The sequence below is a fragment of the Convolutriloba macropyga genome, chromosome 14, assembly GCF_964194025.1.
Source record: "Convolutriloba macropyga chromosome 14, txConMacr16.3, whole genome shotgun sequence".
Taxonomy (NCBI): domain Eukaryota; kingdom Metazoa; phylum Xenacoelomorpha; order Acoela; family Convolutidae; genus Convolutriloba; species Convolutriloba macropyga.
In genome coordinates, this window is record NC_134481.1 from 38,954,957 (window position 1) to 38,972,299 (window position 17,343).

General features: G+C 34.2%; 1 protein-coding gene across 1 annotated transcript in view; it reads right to left on the reverse strand.

Annotated features, from left to right (window-relative positions):
• LOC142353587 (aromatic-L-amino-acid decarboxylase-like) overlaps nucleotides 1–15,035 on the reverse strand; it is a 34,539-nt gene extending 19,504 nt beyond the window's left edge. The window contains exons 1-4 of the mRNA XM_075405872.1: nucleotides 14,434–15,035; nucleotides 7,761–7,906; nucleotides 7,287–7,433; nucleotides 379–608 (exon numbers count right to left, since the gene is read on the reverse strand). Of these exons, the coding sequence (XP_075261987.1) occupies nucleotides 379–608; nucleotides 7,287–7,433; nucleotides 7,761–7,906; nucleotides 14,434–14,680 (770 nt within the window). The 5' untranslated portion in view covers nucleotides 14,681–15,035. The remainder of the gene's footprint in view (nucleotides 1–378; nucleotides 609–7,286; nucleotides 7,434–7,760; nucleotides 7,907–14,433) is intronic.
• Between the last annotated feature and the right edge of the window lie 2,308 nt (nucleotides 15,036–17,343).

Here is a 17,343-nt window from a genome sequence, read left to right on the forward strand (position 1 = left end):
TCAGATGGTAGACGATACAGAGAATTTTATACAGAATATTAAGTTTAATCATTGACTTACAATTTGAATCGACCTTATTGTGGACTTCCAAATTTTTGCTATGCGGTCATTTTACAATCTTAACTTTGATTAATGTTTAATTTTGACGATAAAAACAACAATGTGTTTCTTTTGTAATCTTTCGCGGCTATTTGTTTTTGCGATAGTTTTTAAGCAGTTTTCTTATAGTCTTTGTGTTGCACAAAAGCAAGTTAGACGAGGTTAGAACTTGTAAGTTAGGTAGTAAATTGCTTTGTTTCGGCACACAGTTTGTTTTCAACAGCATTTCCATTCTATCCAAATTTATCTATCAAAGAACGTTTAATGATTTTAACTAACTTGAGATTGTCAAATGAACAGCAAGCGATAGTTCCCAAAGTAGCAACAACAAAGAACGGAGTGAGTCCTTTCTCAACATCAGCTTCGATTGCTTTCTCCAGAAGGTCTCCCCGCATTGAATAGTTGTCATCATAGTCCACAGGGTGGTATTGAACTGCACCCAACAGACACGCCCTCTCCACACTCGAGTGGGCTAATTTGGACCCGTATACCACCATAGAACCCACGTTCTGAAATTAGCTTGTCACAGAGAAACAGGAAAGAAACCTCTAAGCAGAACATTTTCCAGACTATTATAAGCTGAGGTCTCAGGCCGACATGACCTCTGACCAGACCTTTTAGATCCTCTTTTTTGGTATGAATAGGCCGAGGTCACACATAGGTCGAGGTGTGCTTTTTAATGACCAGAGTAATCTATTAAAAATGCAAAGCGAGCTACAGTCTGTTTTTATTACACCGAAGAGGTTTTTGGTCAAAGTGTGGATAAAGTCTGATCAAGAACAAGCGAAAATGTTTTTTGAGAGATTCAATATGACAGTTTTTTTATTCGTTCCCTAGTCGAACTCCGACGCTTATCTTGCAAGATCTTGCAAGATTCTTGCAAATGACGCTTATCTTGCAAGATGCAAGATCCGGACGCCTATCTTGCAAGAACCTTGCAAGATCTTGCAAGATAGACGTCGAAAAATGTTCAAGAAAAAAGTTAAATTTTAAAGTCCTATTAACTCAAAGATCATTTTCTCTTATGAATTCAGACGTCAAAAGGAGTTCTCTGTTCAAAACAGAAACATTCATATCACTTCTGCCTTCAACAAAATATTTGAAAATCTCACTTCAGGAAAAATTGTTCAATGATCGTTTCAATGGTTCCTTCTGTTCGCACCAAGTGTGAATCAGTTGGTAAGCACTAAAAAGGGTCATAAAAAAGCATCCAGCGCATTCCTGCTTATGATATATAATGTTATAATCGACTTTTTGTTCTGTAAATGAGACTTAAGATATCGACGCTTATCTTGCAAGATTATTGCATATCGGACGGCTATCTTGCAAGATCTTCCAAGAATCTTGCAAGATCTTGCAAGATGGTGCGTAATCTTACAAGACTCTTGCAAGATTCTTGCAAGATCTTGCAAGATAGCCGTCGGTAACAGACTAGGGTTGGCCCAAAATATGCATGTAGTGAAGCAGTTGCTCTATTCCATCAAAATACCTGACTAAAAAATTTGTAGCTTTTGCTGACTTTTCATGTGATTCAAAACTATGTAACCAAAATTGGCGTCCAGGTCCGTTTTGTTGATGGATGTGTAAAGACTACCGGCTCTCATCTAGAGCTTCTAAAGTTGAATTGCTCATCCTTTGTTAATTAAAAAACCTGGTATATTTGATTGCTGAAAATTGACTATGTGATGACTAGTTGATGCTAAAATTGAGTATTGAGGCATTCCAACTAATGCACTGTTCGTGAATTTTTATTGGACACAAATTGTTGGGTTATTATCTTTTGATGAATGTTATGCGAGTTACGCTACTTTTATGTGTAATAGGTATAAAATAAATGAAAAAAAAACACAATTTTCCGAGAAAATTTTATCGGTTTTCTTTAATTGTGTTACTTTCAGCTTAAGGATTAAGTTAAGACAAAATAGACGCAACAGTAATGCTTCGTGCCTAAATACAGTGTTTATGATAGCAGAAACTGGTGCAAATTGTTAAGTGTGAATTCAAACCAATCAATGGTTGCCTTTTCATACCCGATTTAACTTTTGTCGACAACTTTTTGTGATTAATTATTTTTACTTTGCTCGAAAATTTGGATATTACACGATTTCTACAGCCTTCAGAAATCGTTGTTGTTCATGGAGCAAACAATGGAAAAAGATGCTCTAATGTGCTAGAGAGCGTCGGAGATTCTTACGGTAAGCAGGGCTCAATTTTACTAATTAGTTCAACTGTATTAATTGACAAGATATCGAACGAAATCAAGTTTTTTATGCCTGTTTTTCATTGCTGACGTTAATAAAAAAACAGTTAACATATGATTCCACAAGAAATGAATCGAGGTTTAAAACCGCAAAAACCATTTAGTTTTAGATTTTTTAGAATTCCACTACTCAACTTTTAGTATCTCTGAAAGTTCATTTTTAATATTTTTGGTTTATGTTTTATTTTTTTTCAAAAACACCAAAGAAAATTTTACAAAGATGAAAAATGTTTTTTTTGCCTTATGAAATTTAGGTGAGTTTTTAGGGGGTTTGCTTTTTATTTGCTGCTCACTACGAATGTGTTTTAGAGTTCAGTGCAAATGCACTGAACTCTAAAACAAAATCGAAATGCAAAATCGACAAAATCATGACAAAATCGAAATGCAAAAATATTTTGAGAGAAAAAAAATTGTCCGATAACATTAGAGATCAGTTGTTTTCAAATGTTAATATGAGTATGGCGTCAACTATTGATACTTATAAACTAATATAATTTGAATCTAACAAAAAACAATGAATACATACCAAGAATGAATAAAAGTTCGCGCGTAACCGTTAAAGTAAGTCAAATGGCTTATATTACAGACTATGTTTTAAAAACAAGTTTTCTAACCTGCTTCTACCACTTATTGTGTTGCACGAATAGAAACATATCAATATAACCCCTCTCATTGAGTTAATATGATGCGCCCAGCTCACACAGGGATTAGAGTTCCTTCTATAAAACGCAATCTGGAATCCAGCTACTTTTTATGATCTGGAATATTTTCTGAAATTCTCAACAGCATATTGGCAGCAATGCTTTACATCATACCAATGCTACCACGGAGCCCACTCTTGTACAGTCATCATTTTTTAAGAACTCAAGTTAATGGAAAGTTTCAAATTTATTTCTATTTGCAACATGGTTTCGGCTATTGCAGTCAAATCTGATAACATCAAATTACATATCAAAGTTTTCATAAATATGGAATTTTTTAGTCGTTTTTTAATCTAAAACTTAAGTTAATGAATTAACAAAAAGACAACATTTCTGATTAACTTTTTAGATGAGCCATCTTTTTTTCTTTCACGTCAATTTTGCTGAAGTCTTTTTTGCTGAAGTCTTTCACGTCAATTTGAGAGTCTGAACAGTGTCAATGGACGCTTAAATTTTGTCAAATAGTTTTTGTAAGCTTCAAAAGGGTAATTGTATCTACGTTCAAAAGTTAAATCAGCGAAAATTTTTTTGAGAGATTCAATATGAATATTTTTTATACTTTGGCCAAAAATTTGCATGTAATGAAGCAGTTGCTTGTTTCCATCATCATACCTGTTCTGTTGATGGATGTTTAAAAACTGCCGGCACTCATCTAAAGTCTCTTAAAGTTGACTATGTGACTACTTGAAGTTGAAAATGAGTCGCAAGGCAGTAGTTCAATTAATGCACTGTTTGTGAGTTTTTGAAGAACAAAAATTGTTGGGTTATTATCTTTTGATAATTGTTATATAAATTAGGCCAAGTTTATTTGTAATAGGTGTAAAAAAATAAAGAAAAATTACATATTATTTTCATTTTCTGTAACTGTCTTTCTTTCGGCTGAAGGATTAAGTCAAGACAAAACAGTAATTCATCGTGCCTAAACACAATGTTTATGATAGTAGAAACTAATGCAAATTGGTGAGTGTGATATCAAACTAATGAAAGGTCGCCATTTAAAACCCAATTAAAATTTTGTTGACATCTTTTTGCGAATAAATCTTCTTGTTTTGCCCAAAAATGTGGATTTTACAAAGTTTGTTCAGCCTTCAGAAATCGCTTTTGTTCTTGAGAAAAATTATTGGGGAAAAAGTCGCTAAATGAACATGAGAGCGTAAAAGATTCTTGTGGAAAGCAGGGTAAATTTTTTAAATTAGTTCATCCATAATTATCAAAAAACATTGAACCAAATCAATGTTTTTATGCCTCCTTTTTTTGCTGACGTTAATAACAAATTTAGTTAAACATACGTTTCCACCGGTAAGGAATTGACGTATAAAACTGCAACAACCGTGCAAGAATAACTTTGCAGCCAAGGATAGATTTGTTAGAACAAGTTTAATCAACATTGAAAATCTCTGACAAGGTTTTTAAACATTTATGGTTTTTTCGTTTATTTTACCAAAAGCACCAAAAAATACTACAAAGATGAAAAACGTTTTGTGCTTTGACAGTTTTAAGTGCGTCTCTAGGGGGCTTCACTTTCTATTTGATTCTCATTACGCAGGTTATATAGAGTTCAGTGCAAATGAAACTGAATCTTTTCAATTAATGAAACAGGCATAAACGAAACGCAAAAAAAATTGCAAAGAAAAAAGTCATCCGATAACATAAGGATGATTTGTTTCCAAACTTTATTATGAGTTTGGAAGCAACTTCTAAAACTAATGAACTAATATACTATTAATCTAACAAAAAGCAAATAAAAGATACTAAGAATGAATTAAAAAAATTGCGCAAAACTATCAATTTAAATCAAATGATTAACAGATATTGTTTTCAAAAACAAATTTTCTAACCGGCTCCTACAAGTTATTGTGTTGCATGCATAAAAGCATATCAATATAGCCCCTCTCATTGAGTTAGTATGATGCATTCAGCGGAAACAGGCGCGAGAGATCCTTCTATACAACGCACATAATCATTGTAGCCTAGAACTTGACCTATGAAAAGACCATGCTTGACCAAAAATGGATATGATTAGACCATGCTGAACCCGAGAGCTATGAAAAGAACTTTGCTAGAAATTATTATTCACCTGGACTTTTGCTTGACTAAAATTTTGTCACTCTGGGCTTTTGCTCGACCCAAGAAGTTATGCTGGAATTTTGCTTTAACCAGATTTTGTCACTATGGACATTGGCTTGACCCAAAAACTAAGCTGAAGTTTTTCTCGACCGAACTTGGGCTCTGGACTTTTCTTCGACCAAAATTTTGAGGAGAAAACGTTAGGTCGAATAAAAGTCAAATCATAAGCCAAGAAAAATTTTTTTCATGGGTCCTTTTTGACCAGGTCTAATCTATAGTCAAATCATGGGTCTAGCAAAAGTCTTCTCATGATTCTGCATTTTTGCATCAAAAAATAGATGAGCATTTCTATTGCTCACAATTGCTTTCAATGTATTCAGCACGTACGTTTTTTTCATGTTTTGCAATTTTGAAGAAATCTGTCTTCTCGAAAACGTGCATTTAAGAAGATCATAATTTGGGAGGGAAAACAACAGAATAAAGCCACATTTTTGTCATGGCAAATTCAAGGAAGGTCATTATGATTAAACTACCTAGTTTCATACAGTCAAGTAATGTGTAATATAGTACAGCTGCGATAAACGGCTGTATCTTACAAATTGCAGATTTTCTTAAGACTTTTGGCAGTTTTGCAGCTGTGTTTTAAGTTGGACTGCAGTGGTGTTTAGCTCTGCTTCTTTGCTGCTTCATTATATGCAGCAGCAAAAGAAAAAGCTTTTTTCCAATTTTGCCAAATGGAAGACTTATTAAGAGATTTTTGCTCGATCCAGGAAAAGACCATGTTTTCTGCTTGCGAGCCTTTTTGTTATCTCCTTTAATTAGAATTATTATAATAGTGTTTTATGCCATCCTTCTAATTTTTTGAAACCAGACCTCTTGAAATCTTAGCTTAAACTCATGCCCTCTTCTATTATTATCTAGATGTGTCTGCGTAACAGCAAAGTAGTTATAAGCCTGATCATGGCTAATTATTGTCTGGACACGGCTGGTCATGACTGGTTTTTGTCTGAATCAGCAATGAGCACTTCAGCTTAGGCAGTTTCCAGTACTGAATCTGTACATTGCTATAACTACAAGACTCAAATTTAATTTAGCTACAAAACTTTCTCAATTAATCTCAATTTTGAGATTAATTATCCTCTAAACAATGTCTTAGAGCTGCCATCTCATATTCTTATATCCTATTAATTGGACGTATACTGGATTGTTTTTTGTTTTCTTGACGCTAACGTTGATAGCTGGACTATCGTTACGGCTCCGCCACAAAAATAAACAAAATTCACCAGCATACTCCAAAATTCACCAGAAAAAAGTATTGGCTATAATTTTTTTTCAGTTTTTCTCACAGTAAACGAAGCGGTACAATTAAGTCCAATTGCCTACGAAAAACATCACAGATGGGGCTGACTTTTAAACAACGACTTTTAACAAACTCTAACTAGCATTGATTCTAAAAATTTACCCAGAGATTTACCTTACAGAAGTCAAGCATTGTCACATCTCACACCTATTAATGAGTAAGCGAACTTTCGAAAGACACAAATAATATGATCCTAAGCTTCGCTTACAAGTTTTTTCCGATAGTGCTGCGAGTTATGAAAACAGTGCTGCAAAATATGAATCAGGGTCTTCTAATTTGGTGTCTGAACCAGTTGCTTCGAGTTGCTTGAAAAACAGTTCAATCGTGTTTTAAAAGGATAATTGCCTGTGACGTGACGCCAGATATTGTCAACAACTTATGACAAATCCTAACAAAACCCTTTTCTGAACATCAAGTGATCAATTACAAAAATCCAGAATAGTTTCCTGCTCCCTGGTCACTTAAATTTCTCTTTTCCTCTTGGATGTCTTTGATGATTTTGTTCCTCAGTGACATTTAAAAAAGGTGTGGTCTCTTTTCTAAAAAAACTCCAAAACTGTGACTCAAAAACTCAGACTCTGGATGGGGCTCTGATCAGACTTTACAGAACGTACGTAGTGATGTGAGACTCTAAGGAAGGGTCGCGGTTCCTCTTTTCCCTCCCCGTACAACCCACGTCGGTCTTATCAGAGCCGGCTTGGGTCGCGCACCTGAACCTAGGTCATCCTAGGCTTTGGATCAAGCTCTTAAGCTAATCATATGTATGCCGCTTTAGAAATTTTTGTCGACATCTGCTTACCTTTGTGGCTGAACTTTCAGAGTCGTCATTTTGACCACTGTTTGATTTGATCCTGTGACTGTCTCTGGCCACGAAGAGTGTGAAGAGAGTTGACTCACTCGCAGCTGTGTGAATCACACCTCCCCCACTCTCGGATGTTGACAGGTACTAAACAGAACATAAGTGGAACCCAGATCGAAGATCTACTCCCAGATACGTTCAGTCGCTGAATAGATGTTCAGATTGAACAAATCTAATTTTAATAACAAAAATTATAGTGTTCGGACAATCATAGTCTTTGAAATGCAGAACTATTAATGATTAGTTCCTCTAACAATGTGGCCCATAACTGCTCGTCTTGGAAAAAGTTACAGTTCTCCTAATTTAAAACGCATATTTTGTAGCTGGGGTGAATCCGTCTTGGGGGTGGGGGGGGGGGGGGGTTTGGTGGGGGGTTGAGAGAGGTGGAACTCAAATAAAGACCCAAATTCATACATAATCTGGCAACCCAATAGCCTTCGCAAGCCAGTCCATCATGACCATCTCCAGTTCCGTACATGCAGGGGATGTTGCCCAGGAGAAACCAATCACCCCCAGTGTATCAGAGAGAATGTCCGCCAGAATTGAAGGGTAGCTGTTGGCTAAAAACAGTCTGCACAAATGAGACATGCGAGTCATCAAATAAAACAGTCTCTTAGAAACATTCAACGACAATTAACAAAAATCAAGATAATCTCCGACTAATTTTTTTGAAGACATTTAGCATCTCTACATGTCTCTATAACTTCTTTTAAGACGTGAAAAAAATCTATTCATTAATAAGGGATAAATCAGAGGCACTACAACCAATTGTTAAAATAGACTGAACCCTGGGGTAGTTTTCAAACGGTGGGTAATGGCCAAAAGTGCGACCCAACACTTCATCACGTTTATTTTGCAGTTTTTAAACGTTAAAACCTTTTCAAAAAAGTTCCACTTTCACCTCCTCACGCCTTTCGCAATTTCGATGACGTCATCATAAGATACTGGCGTAAATGGCAAAAATAGTCATGTTTATTTTGAATATGTAAATAAATTCAAAAAGTATAACATTCTGTCCACTAATCTACTAAACTTTTTTGGAAATCTGTTTTTTTTTTGCCTCGAAGCTGTAGTACTAGGTTAAGAACCCAAAAAAAACAAACACAAACAACCAAACAACAGCGCAAACAAACAAAAACAAAAAAACAAACATACTTACAAGCACAAGAACAGACACAAAACACATACCAAAAAGACACAAAAAAGCACAAAAATGCAGACACATGCAGAAACATACATGCACACTACCCAGAGACACTAACGCACTAACGTAAGCACACAAACACACGCTTACAAAAAAAACCCTCACAAACGCGCCACAAAGATGCACACCCACACAAAAACTCAAAACAAACACACATACAAAGAGGCAAATCAAAAACGCTCACAAACATACACAGAGAAGAAAGAAACACACGACACACACACACACACACACACACACACACACACACAAACACGCACACACATACACACAATAAACACTCGCACGCACACAAACAAACGCAAAAAAGCTGCCTTCAAAGAAAATAGAGGCAACCGCCCATGAGAAAATTTTATTGCCAAATTACAGTCCTTAAGATCTGTTTGTGATTTGAGTTCTCGGATTGAAAGATGATAGTGGCACTAGGGTTAGTATTAGCAACAAAACGTCGTGATATTATGAGCTTTTCAAGAAATGCCGCGGCTGCTCAGCTTAAACCCAATCAATAAAAAACTTGTTTTTCAAGTTTTACACCAATCTGGTTCTTCAATATATCCAGTTGACTTGTAATCTCGTCGAAAAGTATAATGCCGTAGTCCTTTTAAAAACGTTTTCATAAAGACTAATTTAAGAGTGTCTTTTTTTTAAAAAAAAAAACTAAGTTAACTCTTGCACTGAAATTTTCAGCCGAATGAGTGTATCCTTGCTATATATAATCGTTTAAAAATCTGCACCAACTTGTAAATCTCAACCTTCGCATCAGTTACTTTTTCCTAATTTGTGTAATCGAAGAAAGTGATTTCGATCAAAACAAAAACTGTAAATGTCTAGTAATTGCACAATATTCTTTTTCTTGACAAAATTAATGCTGCCAATTAAGTAAAACTGTGTGCCTTGAGCATACGGCATTTAAACATAAACAAAAACAATAAAACTTTCTGAAACAGTTTTGGAATTTCAGCATTAAATGCAAAACATAAGAAAAGATCAATCCTGCACATTATGAAGGTAAAAAGCCACATAAAAATAAACAATGCAGAAGCGGGGTCCGTGAAGCTGGCCCCGATGGTGCATGAATAGCTTAATAGTTATCATAACCACGTGCTTCAAGTTTTATTCACTCCGGGATTCAATTCTCAGCATCGAGGGTTGTGTTTTGTTTTTTTTTGTATTTCTGCCAAATCCTGAGTTCTTAATCTTGTGTTTTTTTGTTTTCTAATTCTGTTAACCTACTGTTTCATGCTTCTGCTCTGTAGTGTCCCCAACATCAGCGGCCCTGTTTTTGATCATGAAACACCGTTACAGAGGACTGGCCTGATTAACTCTCCATGTGCCTTTTTGATCTTTTTTGATCGCACGACGCCATCAACGCCAGTAAAAACTTTAAATGTTTGTCCAATTTTGTGTTCTTATTGTTTGAATGAATCCTCTACCATCCAAACAAGTTCTCATTCTTTCAGGTTACAAACGCTTTCCTCCAATCAAATCGCTCTTTGGTTAATTTAAATAAGGATTTGCCAGTCTTTGTTTTTAGGATCATTTCGGCATAATCCTCAGGCGTTTTGATAGATTTCCTCAGACATTTGTGCTCTTTATTAATCGCATGAAAACAGAGCTTGCCTTTTATTGTCTTAGGAGGAAGTGGTTTACATGCACTAAATTTTTCCCGAGCTTCTACAGAGTACTAATTGCTGAGTAGTTTTGTTGTGCTGATTACCTCATCATTCAGTCACCAGTTGATCACGATTACAATCATAATTTTTTTGCAACTTGTGGCGCTCCAGATTGGTCCACTTTCAATTAACTTTTTTTTGAGCTGTTTGTCGCTCTCAGATCAAGAATAAAAGTTCATGAAACAAACAGTTAAGGAATTTCAACAAAACATGGAAAACATAAATGATCACTTCTGCACAATAGGAAAGTAAAAAGCCACATAAACAAAAATTATGCAAAAGCGGGGTCCATAAAGCCGGGTCCGTTGGTCTATGAATAGCTTATAAATTATCCTAACAACGTGTTGCAACTTTAATCAGCTCCAGGATATAATTCTCTGCATTGTGATATGTGTTTTGTTTTTTTTCTAGTTCTGCCAAATCCTGATTCCTTAAGCTTTTGTTGGTTTTCTATTTCTGTTGATCTTTTGGTTCAAGCTTCTGCTCTGCAGTTTTGTCAACATCGTTTGCCCTAATATCGATCATGGAAACACAGTTAGTGAGTTCTGGCCTGTTTAATTTTCCTTGTGCAATTTTGTGATCACATCGTTTGAATGAATCATCTACCATCCAAAAAGGTTCCCTTTATATCAGTTTACAAATGCTCTCTTTCGACCAATTCGCTCTTTGATTAAATTGAGTAAGAGATTTGCCACTCCTTGTTTTGCAAGATCAATTGCGCATAATCATCAGCCATTACGATAGATTTCCTCAGAACTTTGTGCTCTTTAAGGGTTGGCATGAAAAGAGGTCTTGCTTTTTTTGTCTTAAGAGGAAGTGGTTTGGTTTACATGCACTAATTTTTTCCGTCACGTTGACAGAGTACTCATTGCTGAGTAGTATTGTTGTGCTGATTATCTCATCATTGAGTCATCGACTGACCACGATTGAACTCATGACTTTCTTGCAACTTAGAACCAGTTTTTCTCAGATCCCATGTGGCGCTCCCGAATGGTTCAATTTGAAAAAATCTTTATCTGAGCTTACTGTCACTCTCAGCTCTGTAACATTCATTAATGAATCGTTCCAGGTTCTTAGCTGCTCCAACGAATTTAATGCCGTTGTAGCCACGTCATTGATAATTCTTGTGACTTGATGTATGATGACAGTGCAACATCGATGTGTAGTGCTCTGGTTGTTACATAAGTAAAGAAGCAGCACTAGCATCTCTTCATTTCACTTCTTAAGAACTCCCATTCAATAGGTCCGAAGTAATTTACTCCAGTGTGGGTGAATGGCAACAAAATTCCATGTAGTCACCCTCTTAGAAGGTCTGCCATTGTCGAATGGGTTGGATTGTTGTTTCTGTGTCTTTTACTGATGTGTCAAATTTCGGTCTTCATTAGCGCTTTTCAAAACTCAACAACCCAGATTTCTTGTTGAATAATGCTGCTCAAATACTCTCTGCAATGGGGGGGGCTGTCACGGTGTGCTCCTCTCCGACAGAAGCTTAACGACTAGACACTTCGCTGTTAGAAAAAAGGGGCGCGTCGCACTCTAATTGGGCTTTAAATACCTCGGTCAAGTTTTCACCTGAAGTGTTTTCTTCCTCCATGAACAATAGCGTTTTGGTAACTTTCATAGTTTCCGAGAATTCTTTGCAGTCGAATATTGAAACAAAAACAAAAATTGTTAAGTTTGAAGAAGTGGTATACCTGATTCTTCTTTTTGATGGCTTTATACGCCTTGAGAGGCCCTTTCTGTCTAGTTTTGTACTACTCACAGTAGGCAACTCAGTTTTTTTTATTTGGTTGAAGCTGCTCTATTGTTTGAAATCAGATGGTTGATCAATTCGTCTCTCTGATGCTTCGATAAAGGTAGCTTGCTTCGCTTCAACGTTATGTTCTTGAAACCAAGGCTTTCTCTACTTCTTTCCACCTATCCGCAGCCTGGCGGAACCAATTAAGCACACGAATTCAGTGAGTCTTTGGTTGGACATTCCTACCATTTCTTTGGTTGCGGTTTTTTGTCAATTACCCATCGCAAAACTTTACTCTTTTCTACTAACATACGCTTGGTTTCTGCATCAAAACTTCAAAAACTATTCGGCTTATACTGTGTTGCCAATTGTTGTCCTCTAAATTCTTTTGAGTCTAGAAGAAACATCGATAGGCAATTTCTGCTGTCGTTGCTTTGTTTTTTTGATGTAGCCTTTCAACTTGGTAAGTTGTGTGAAGAATAATTTTATGTTGGTACGTCAGCTTGCTCTTTATTCAACGTCTTCAACTGAGACTTTGCTTTCCAGTCCGCCCTGTTGCAGTGACTGTTGGACTTGTCACTGGCCATCAGTGCTCGTTTTGTTTTCGCCAGCAAACTGAATTGTATATTTGCTGTTGTTCTTATCAATGTTGATGTTCGTTTCCCTGGAATTATAGCACATAAACGAACATGAAATGAACACCTTAGAATTCTTTGGGACAGAGTGATTGGACAACTAGCTGGGTTTTTCAGCTTGATCCTTTTAATTAAAGAGCCAGTTATACAGAAATTAGAGAAGGGTGGGTGTTGACTGGATATCAAGATTTTGAACAACTTTTTTCCGGACGATATTCAGATTTTGTTTTGTTTCATCTTTCGAAACAAAATTGAAATGAAACTATGTTTGACAAGTTTTGATGTTGATCATGTTTTGCTGTCGTCAGTTTTCTCAATAAAAAAGTGTTGTCCTTTACAAGTAAGAGGTTCTGTTGGGCAGCAATGAACATCTGAATTGTGACCAGTTGATGGGATCTTTTAATTGACCACCTGTGTTAATGATTGAACGGTTCGCTGTGCATTTGTAGTCTAATATGAGCCCCACGGAAAGAAAGACACAAGACGGGTTTCGTGCTTTCAAAATTACCCGGGCTGAAAATACGAATGAAAGCACTATAGTCTCGACATAGACAGCTTTAAGGGCACGAAGGTCTGGACACAAGCAACTTTGAACGCACTTTTGTCTGGATATAGGCTTTGAACGAGCGAAAATTGGAACATAGTGGACTGGAACGCACAAAAACTTTCTGCACGGAAAAAAGAATACCAAAAACTGAGGAGCCGATGTTTGATTAAACACTAATAACAGAGCGCATACTCAAGTCAACTCACTTGGGTCCAAAAAAACGTCGAACACAGGGAAAGTCGCTTCCAACATTTTGCATTTTTTTGGACAAATACACGCTCAGAATTATAGATCATTGCAAAAGTTGCAAAATTAAAACAAGCTTAAATGACAGGGTGGCTGGCACCCCCTTCAATCAATATTTTCATCGAGCAGCTTTTATTAATTTAGTGCGCACTCTTGAACGCGCAAAGAACGCACAAAAATTTTTGACCGCCCGAAGTCTGGACATTGGTGTTTTTGAACGCACGAGAGTCTGGAGATGGACGCAAAATTTTCAAAATATGACCGAACAAATAAATTGGGGGCCTATAACGCACGAATGTCTGGTCATATGTAATTTTGGACGCCACAAAGTCTGGACGTAAGGTTTTTTGACAGCAAGAAGATCGCACAAATGTTTTTGAACGCACGAAAATCTTGATATAGGTACGTTCCTTCTGGGGTGGTCTGGACGTAGACATGTTTTGTCTGGCACTTTTTGGACATATGGACTTTCCGTCTGGGGCCTCAACTTTGGGCTATTTGATATAGACTTCGATTTACACGTCGTCAGTTTTGAAATAGATTTCTCGTTAAAGGTTTGTTTGGAAGATATTGAGTTTATTGGGAAATCCAACGAGTTTATTGAACTCATTGGGCAATAAATGTTGCTGCTCACTAAAACTGTGATAGGTTAGATGACTGGAGAGTGAATGGTTGAGTTTATTGTGAAGGTAATTGGATCTTTTCTTTAACCACAACATAGTACCCCTATTCCTCTAATGATCAAGCTCACAAGTCACTCTGACATCATCGCTGTGACTGACTTAATTCCTGCAAAGTCTTTGTAGTCATTTCACCCATTTCAGACAATTTTATCTCACTTTGCCAACTGATATTTTCAAACCCAGCTTTTCGCACACCAGTACAACCCGAACCCGTAAAAGTAAACGAATTTTCTACACTTTCTCGAATCCTTTTTGTCCATAAACAAAGTTACACCCCCTCGCCATTCATCTGTTTTCCTTCATTTATCTGACGCGTATGTCCATAGCTAAATTTTGACAAAAGTTTATTTTTAACATTAACCTGTCGGGAAATAAGTGAAGAAGTGGGGATGGTGCCAATGGGTCATACCAGGCATGATCACTCTATCCACATCTTCTAGAATGTTCTCGAAAGGCTCCGGATCTAAGGGAGCATTCTCCGGAATCAGGTGTTTCAAGTACCCTGGCTTAACATCCGGGTAAACCTCTCTTTCTCTGATTGTTTCCAGGTATTTGGCAGAGTAATCGATCATTTTCTTTCCCCATTCTCTGTATTCGTCGCTGTTCATTTTAATAATATTGTTGTTTGATTAACAATTTGATCAATAAATTGAATAGTTAATGATAAATAAGTACAATTTAAGGACGGTAAAATTGAGCTTCAAATGTGAAGGCTCTCAAATTTATCAGAAGTTAAGGCAGATATACTTCAAATAAAAACCCTAAATTACCTCAAACGTTTTCGTAAATCTTAAACTGAATGCTGAGTTTACTATAACTTTACTTTATAAGTTAGAGGCCTTACCACCTCGACAAGAATCTTCACTTGCTTTTTTTAATCGCAACTGTTAGACGAAACTTGCGGTAAGTTTAGGTAAATTTACCTTGCATTCATATTTTATTATTCAAGAGATTATGATAGTATTAGTTGATTTTAAGCTTACTGAACTATTGGCTGTTTATTTTAGTAATTACTGTTGATTACTTTTGATTTTAATTGTGATACTTATCATAATTGTGTTACTTATCATACAAGAATGTATTTTTCAGATCAAGAAAATGAAGTCACGATTTGCGGTGCTACGGTAACATTAACTTCACTAATTAAGCCAAAAAAAACCAGATGGTGTAAACCAAAGCTACTACTCGAAGAATGACAAAAATGCTCATTAGTAGATCAGTTGACAATTTTCATCGGTCCGTGCTAGAAAAAAATGCTAAGCTGCCAGAGAGAACCAGAACGTTCTTCAGTGGTACATGCAGGCAACTCGACTTGTTCTAAAGTTAAATTGAATTAAGCCAAGATAATTCAGATGGAGTAAATCAAAAACTACTACTAAAAGCATGTCAAAAATGCTCATTAGTAGATCAGTTGACAATTTTCATCGGTCCGTGCTAGAAAAAAATGCTAAGCTGCCAGAGAGAACCAGAACTTTTTGCACTTGCACATGCGAGCAACTCGACTCGTTCTGAAGTTAAATTGAATTCGCAATGCAAAAGGGGAATAAGTGTGCAAGGCCTGCAGTCTTCTGCAAAAATTTATTTCTTTGATTCCGCACCACAGGAATTTTAAAATTCTGAAGGAGAAGACGAAAAAAACTGAAAAACAATAAAAGTAGGTTTGGGGTAGACCTTTGTAGTTCTATCAGTTACAACTGTAGTAATTACGTTTTGGTTACAATTTATTCATTTTGTAAAAATTTCACAAAACAGCGATAATAATAATGATAATAATAATAATAATAATAATAATAATAATAATAATAATAATAATAATAATAATAATAATAATAATAATAATAATAATAATAATAATAATAATAATAATAATAATAATAATAATAATAATAATAATAATAATAATAATAATAATAATAATAATAATAATAATAATAATAATAACTATAACAATAATAATAATAACAAAAAATTTTAATATTATTATCATTAATAAAAATAATAATAATATTGATAATAATAATAGTAAAAATAATAATATTAATTTTAATAATAATAGTAATAATAATGATAATAATAATAATAATAATAATAATAATAATAATAATAATAATAATAATAATAACTATAACAATAATAATAATAACAAAAAATTTTAATATTATTATCATTAATAAAAATAATAATAATATTGATAATAATAATAGTAAAAATAATAATATTAATTTTAATAATAATAGTAATAATAATGATAATAATAATAATAATAATAATAATAATAATAATAATAATAATAATAATAATAATAATAATAATAATAATAATAATAATAATAATAATAATAATAACTATAACAATAATAATAATAACAAAAAATTTTAATATTATTATCATTAATAAAAATAATAATAATATTGATAATAATAATAGTAAAAATAATAAAATTAATTGTAATAATAATAGTAATAATAATGATAATAATAATAATAATAATAATAATAATAATAGTAATAAAAACAATATTAATAAAAATAATAAAAATAATAATATTAATGAAAATCATAATGTTGTTGATAATAAAAATAGTAAATATAATAATATTAAAAAAATTAACAACAATAATAATAATAATAATAATAATAATAATAATAATAATAATAATAATAATAATAATGTTAATAATAATAATAATATTAATAATAATAATAATAATAAAAATAACAATAATAATAATAAAAATGATAATAAAAATAAAAATAATGATAATAATAATAATAATAATCATAATAATAATAAAAATAATAATAATGATAATAGTAAAAATAATAAGAATAATACTAATAATAATAATAAACATAAAATTAATTGCGGGGAACGAACAAATACAACAAAGAGAACAGTCCGACAATACTGAATTTGAGACAGATATCCCATAAAGTTTTAGGCAAAAAGCACTCTTCTTACAGTTGCGCGTTCAACACCTATAACGTGACAGACAGTACATTACAACTAATTAACATAACACTGCAACGTAGAATGCTGTTCGCTTTAAAATGTAAGTTTACTGCCGAAGCATCCAGTAGGACTACAGTTTTATACTTTGCATTCTACAAGGAATGATAATGCTAGTAAATATAGCTGAACAGAGTTCAAATTAATACATCTATGAATTTGGTTGCACTATTCCTCTACCAAACTTCCCTCGCTTTTAAATATTCGATTTTAATCAAATATTCTGTTTAAATTTTCAATGTCCTCTGCATTGAGCAATGAA